Source organism: Trichosurus vulpecula, chromosome 3, assembly GCF_011100635.1.
Source record: "Trichosurus vulpecula isolate mTriVul1 chromosome 3, mTriVul1.pri, whole genome shotgun sequence".
NCBI lineage: Eukaryota > Metazoa > Chordata > Mammalia > Diprotodontia > Phalangeridae > Trichosurus > Trichosurus vulpecula.
The window spans coordinates 217,940,594-217,947,720 of record NC_050575.1 but is presented as its reverse complement, the minus strand read 5'-3'; the positions used below and the strand labels follow the sequence as shown (position 1 = coordinate 217,947,720).

Genomic DNA, 7,127 nt, shown 5'->3' with positions numbered 1-7,127 from the left:
GACAGGATCAAAAATTTAAGTGGGAATGAAACCCTAGCGATCATTTAGTCCAAACCCCTCATTTCATAGAGCAGGAAACCAAAGCCCACAAGGGATGAACGATTTGGCCAAGATTACAAAAGGAGGAGATAGCACTGGTGGGGTCCGCCAACCAAAAGATGATAACCAACTGACTTAAGGCACAGATATATGGCTGGGCAAAATATACACTAACCTGGTAAAATAAAAATGATCTTTATTGTTGGTATCAAGGGTAATTTTAGAAATATTACTGTTTTTAGTTAAGTTGAATAAAAATAATCCTACAGATTTTACATGTTACATATAACACACATATAGCATACATATTGGGGAAGCCAAATGGTAAGTGAATAGAGTAGACTTAGTGTCTGGAAAATCAAAGTTCAAATTCTTCCTCAGACACCTAGTAGCTATGACTCTAGGTAAGCCACAATCTCTCAGCCTCAGTTTCTTTATCCATAAAATGGGGATGATAATAGCACCACGGGTTTTTGTGAGGATCAAATGAGATAACTTGTGTAAAGCACTTAAAACCTTAAAGAACTGCATAAATGTAAATTATTATTTTTATTATTACATATACTTTAAAAATAAATTAGTAATTTGTAAGTTCATCAACTAAAACAGCTATCAGATATATTAGACAAAGTATAGCAATGAACTCTATCTTTAAAAATGTACAAATTTGTCAAAGTCTAAAGACAATTATATACAAAATGAATGTTAGGGATCTTTTCTTCTTCAAATAAAAACAAGGGCATTGTATTATCTTCTTTTTAAAAAACCCACCTATTTTTATAGCCATGAAACAAGCTAAAACCTACATACTGTCTTATGATTTTTTTGGTTCACTATCTGAAAAGCAGATTTGATAATAACAAGGCAAAATGCAAATATATTGGCTAGTCCTACTTTTCCAAATCAACAAAGACATGATATAAAAATTCTCACACTGATCCATCAATAATCTTAAATCAATATGACACTGTACAAAATCTAAAAACAAAATGACTTTACTGTCTGTCAGTGTACCACTACTGAACATTAATACAAATTTGTATTTACTATCTTCAACCTAATCTTTTATTTAAGCAAATTTCCTCATTCATGGCTCTCACATGTCAAAATGCTATCTGTTGAGCCTGATAAAATGAGAAAATATGCTTTCGTTTACTCTTGTTCTTAATGCCAACTCCCTTTTTGAGGTGTGCTTTTTAAATACCCCAGATATGTACACACAATACCAAATCATTTACTTGGCAACTTTTAGTAATCATATATTTCACATAAATCAATTTTCCAGATAACGGAAGTTTATTGCCTAAAGCATCTTAGCCATTTTTCAATGGCTATGTATCTAAAATGCTTTAGTTTCCTGTCTTCTTCCTGCACACAATTTAACCTTCTTGATGCAAGGTTAATTATCATCAACCTCAACTACTTTCACTGTGTTGTAGTGACTACTGAAGTCTGTAAAGTTGTTTTTTACATTGCTGCTGATTCTTCTGCCTCCCTCCTCACTCTGCTGTTATAGTACTTCTCAATATTTTTGTTTTCTAGAAGCCTTTCTCCCCTCTCCTGTTACTTTAAATCTGCTATGCATCCTAAGTTTACAAAATCAGTAAGCTCATTTTTCACAGAATTCTAAACCCACACTGGTTTCATTCCTTTCCTAAAGAGTACAAAACATCAGATCTGTGAGAGCTATTTTCCTTATAGGCCTGTTTAATTCTTATTTTCCAAGTTCATGGAAGTAGGAATGTTAATTTGGTAAGAGTCACCAATGAGGGTTCCAGTTAAGAAGACTGCAGTCCAGGGAACATATCATCTGGCTGTGAAAGGAACAGTTAAAATAGATATAAAACACTGATTTGACAATAGTTGATAGACATTTGCCAGTTTATGGCCTTTAACCCTAAAACATACAAGAAAACATTTCATCTGCTTTTTATAAAAGAATATAATTAGATAATTTGATCTCTAGAGTTTAATTATTGCAACAAAATCAACTGTTATTTATGAGTTCTAAACATTTCTCTTTGAAAATTTGCATAATTGTTAAAGCACATCTCACTTGTTAAAACACTAGACCACCAAATGTAACATAAAACAAGGTGTTATAAAACACACACACAGTTGGGAAACATTTTATTTTTTTTCTATTTCAAATAACAACATGTGAATTTTAAGCTTCTGTCACCTTCAATTTTTAATGACTAAAAAAACCTAACCATTTTACTGTCAAACTTAAGATTCACACCTTAAAATTATTTACTAATCTTGTAAATATACTGTTTTCCTAATATTAACAATTTTCATAAATGCCATACACAATACATTTCTTTGCTCCTTTGGTCAGAAATATAAATAGGAACTTTAAATCAGATTTCTGGATATTCAAAAATGGTTTTTAAAAGCACAAACTCAATCTATTGTAGTAACTACTAAAATTATTTCAGAAGTTACCATCAAGAATTCTTAACAAGGAAGTGTCAAAGCTGTGCAATAGATACAAAAATGTTATGTACAATTTAAAAAACAAATTTAAACCTATAAAACTCAATGGCCAAATTAAAGAAATTTTGAGATCAAATTTAAAATATCTTCATTTTTTAGGTCGTACAGAAATATATTCTGTGAATAATCAGGATTATTTCATAAATATATATGTGTATATATAAATATATATACCTATAGAATTTGCTGTGCAAAAAAAAATCCAGCTTATTAAATGAAAAAAAATTTGCATTTTTAGATTATCAAGATCTTGCCATATTTACCTTTCAAGTGTAATACAATAAGCCAGTTCTGGTGCTTTTGGCACAGGTATTCAGGTATATATTGACACAATCTTATAAACACAATGCTTTTATATTTTATTCACTGAAATATGAAGAATTTTAAAGAAAATCTAGAATTCTGACACATGTATATAGCTACACTGCTTAAATAGAATGGACAAACAGGCTTTTAAATCTTAAACCTGCCTTTAAAATTGGAACATATAAGACTCCACCATCTACATGTTTTCTCCAATCTATTCCATGTGAATTTCTAGCCTGCATCTAAGTATGTATAAACTTTCTACCCATATATGACTTTTTTCAGATCACACCCCAGTATATAAGGACAAGAAATAGATGTATAGTAAAAAAATTGGATAAATCAGGAGAGGCTTCTTTGTCTTGAATTCTTCACCAACTAATAGGGAAGCAGCACTGTAGGCGGCCCAAAAGACTCCAAACAGCTTATGGGGAGAAAAAGATATTATATTAGCAAATAAAAGTACTCTTTGAATATTACAGGATAAGGAAAAATCTAACTCATCTACTGCTGACAAACCCTATTCAACTGATTATTGTAGAAAATTGAAATAGCACTCCAAGGACATTCATACTCTAGTAGAAAGAATGAGATTGGGAGTCAGGATACCTAGATTCCAGTCCTGGCTATGTTATTATCTGGTGGTGTACCTTTGGACAAGTTATTTCGCCTCTCTGAGACTCATTTTGCTTAACTGATAAAAACAAAAGGGGGCTAGATTAAATGGACTAGTTTCTTACCAACCCTAATGGCCTATGATTCATACTTAATTGGATTGTTTTTGCTTCTTAGACCTTTCAAATGACCTTGAGACCTTGAACTAGAGGAATAATAATAATAGCTTACATTTTCAAAATACTTTCCCTACAAATTAGGGGGGCAGGTAGGAATATCAGTAAAGAAGAGACCTTTTCCTCTTCACAAAAATTTATTTCAGTAGGGTGAAGCACAAACAAGAGTATACAACCTCTTGCTGGCCACCCTATAATAGAACTGAGAAATCTACTAATTTAAGTCAATTAAACAAAAATGAAAATCTCACTTCTCTCAAAGCACCCTCAGTCTCAAGTGTTTAAGCCCCCTCACTTGAAATTACTTTGCATTTAACTTGTTAAAGTTTAAGTCGTGTCCAACTCTTCGTGACCCCATTTGGGGTTTCCTTGGCAAAGATACTGGAGTGGTTTGCCATTTCCTTCTCCAGCTCATTTTACAGATGAAGAAACTCAGGCAAACAGGGTTAAGTGACTTGCCCAGAGTCACACACAGCTAGTAAGTATCTGAGGCCAGATCTGAACTCAGGGAGACAGTGGTCTATACGCTTCAACATCTAGCTGCTCCTTGTATTTACTTAGTTATGTGCAAGTATTCTATCCCTCAAACCCTGCCCTAGAAAGTAAACTCCTTGAGGGCATAGATTACTTTATTTATCTTTGTATTTCCAACATCAAGCATAATATTTTATACAAAGTAGGCTTTATAAACAATTAAAGTGCATTTTTTCCTCAACACCACCAGCAACAACTGCTCCACTGCCACCAACAGGCAGATGAGCACAAAAGCCCTGGAAGTAGCAGTACCATGTACCCTACCCCCATCCCACCAAGACCACCTGTCCTGCTTTCAGCTTGACCATCTCAATCCCCACCCCCAAAAACAAATCCTATGGAGAAGGGTCAATCCATCCCCCATTAACTGCCACTCACAGGGCAGGTGGGTCAGTCTAGCTGAAGTGGGGGGGGCACTCTGAGGGAGACAAGGAAGCAGCATGTCCATGGCAATTCACACCACCAATACCAACTTGAATACCATGTTGACCATCATCTCCTCTTGGACCAGATGAAGAGGGCCCAGGACCCTGAACCGAAGAGTCTTTAGAATAGCAATGTTTCCAACCCAGTGCCAAGAGCCATCATTCTGGGAAACAACCCCCGTGAACACGAAGCCTAGCAATTGCTCCTACAAATGCTATATTTATATATTTAAAGACTCAAAAAAGAAAGTTTTGTCATTAAAATCCTTGGCACCGTCACATGATTCAACATCACAAAATTATATGATTTCATCAGCAAAAGTGACATTATAGAAGAAGCATTGCCATCTGCTTTGCTATTGCACCCTAAGGACCATAGGATCTTTCCATCTGACTTAAAGCTGAAACCTTCATTATGTATTGTCTCCCCATAAGAAAGTGACCTCCTTGAGAACAGGGACTGTCTTACTTTTCTATCTGTATCCCTGGGGCTTAGCACAGTGCTTTGCACATAGTGTGCACATAATAAATGCTTGCTTCATTCATTCATTTGTTCAATCACTCATTCATTCATATTATTTGGGGGAAAAGTGTGATATTAAGTAAAGATGAGTTTTGTTGGTGCCTCAGTCTTTTTTAAAGCTAGGGAATTATCACAATGATTTTCCACTGGAAGATACAATATAGCTTTAAAAATAAAATATGCACTATATAACTTACTTTTATTAGTGTTGATACAACGTCAAATGATCCAACCACCAAAAGCAGAGGAGCTATTACGATGAGGGGAAGTAATGAATATCCTATGACACCAAGAACTTGACCATATGCAACCTGTCAATTTTAAAAATGAATATTATAGGAATCCAGAATACCATAATGACTTTTGAACACTCACACTATTTGCTTGGAATTAACATATAAGAATTAGGAAATAATTATGAGGTAACATATAAATCATACTTCACATATTATTACCCAAATCAGTTTGGTCCTGATACAGGATTAGGGTGATTTATACTTTAAAAGATGTAAGATGGGGGGAAAAGCAATTGTTTTACTAGAGGTATGTTTTAGGACAGGTGGCAAGAGTATAAAATCAAGATAGATCTTCTCTCTGGATGTGGTCAGTGTTTTATTTTGCATAACTATGTACAAATGTTTTAAGAGTTTTGTTGTTTTTTTTTTACAGTGTGGGGAGAGGTAAGAGGGAAAGAAAACAAATGCTTATTAATTGAAAAAAATTTTAATTAAAAAATCTAAAGCCTGGGCATATAAACATGACTGTAGAGACACTCCCCCTGTCGCACCTCCCCCCGCCAAAGATTTGTAATTGTCCCAGTTCCCTCTATGTTCAATTACAGAGTAAAGTACCATAATAAATAGAATGTAGACTTAGGAAAAATTGAATTCAAATTCCATTTCTGATACTGGCTAGCTGTGTGACCATAGGCAAGTCACTTGAACTCTTTGACCCTTACCCAGTCTCTTAGACTTTAAATTATACAGAGGTTGCTGACACAATCAGAGTTCCTTGGCATATTCAATTATTCCTGGTTTGATGAAAGGGAATCTAGATAGAATTAAGGAAACTTTTAGGATGTAAAAATTTATTAAAACTGATAATATAAAAATACTGATCATCTTAATTGGGGTTAAGAGGAGGTACATGATATGAAATTGAATCTTCTCTGAATCTGGAAAGCCAGTTCAAATTTTCTCCCCAGCTTCAGGATCATCCTCTAGAGAGCCCTTCTGATGTACATTTTTTCCTCATCTACGAGAACATAAATATGTTCTTTTAGATAATATTTAAGGTCCCTTCCAGTTCTCAAATTTTTGGTCATTCCTTCCCCAACAAGTGAAAGTTCTCAGACAACTGTTAAAAAGAAACTATTCTCACAGTTTAAATTACTTTCTATTATTAACAAACACATTATTCTTAAAACCATACAAATTATAATGGGTCTATGGAACACAAAATTTTATTACCTAAGTGAAGGATAATTTTTATAAAGAGTTACTTACTTCTCCACCAAGTACTCTGGCTAATAAGAAAATTGTTAGGGAGCCAAATATCCAGATAGTTATGATCCATGAAACCACCTTAATAGAAAACAAAAAATTGAACATTTTTTTTCCTCATGTAAGGTACATAGAAATTGTCAATCATCAAGGTTCAAACTTAGTCATAAAGAAGTGCACACTGGAGGCTGGAAAGTCTGGAGAACACTCCTCTCCCCTTCACAATCAGGAGGTATCACAACTCTGGAGTTGCTAAGTTTTTAGAGAAAGTTGTTATTTTCCTAAAGCCTTGAGGTCACCTAAGGGATGTGTGTGTGTGTGTGTGTGTGTGTGTGTGTGCGCGCGCACGCGCGCTAAAGATGAAGTCTCCAGGTCAGGAGATGAATATGGAAAAAGAAGGGAAAAAGCAGCGTTTTGGTTTGATGCCTCAAAACTTAGAGGGAATTCCTATAATCAATCTATTGGAGACACCTGTCACAGTTTTTTTAACTATTTACTTCAAATAACT

The 7,127-nt window shown here is 34.4% G+C and overlaps 1 protein-coding gene across 1 annotated transcript in view; it reads right to left on the bottom strand.

The window, feature by feature from the left end:
* Positions 1 to 218: 218 nt before the first annotated feature.
* The window catches only part of YIPF4 (Yip1 domain family member 4), a 29,846-nt gene continuing 22,937 nt past the window's right edge, over positions 219 to 7,127 (bottom strand). Inside the window, exons 4-6 of the mRNA XM_036751232.1 lie at positions 6,623 to 6,700; positions 5,315 to 5,428; positions 219 to 3,268 (exon numbers count right to left, since the gene is read on the bottom strand). Of these exons, the coding sequence (XP_036607127.1) occupies positions 3,131 to 3,268; positions 5,315 to 5,428; positions 6,623 to 6,700 (330 nt within the window). The 3' untranslated portion in view covers positions 219 to 3,130. The remainder of the gene's footprint in view (positions 3,269 to 5,314; positions 5,429 to 6,622; positions 6,701 to 7,127) is intronic.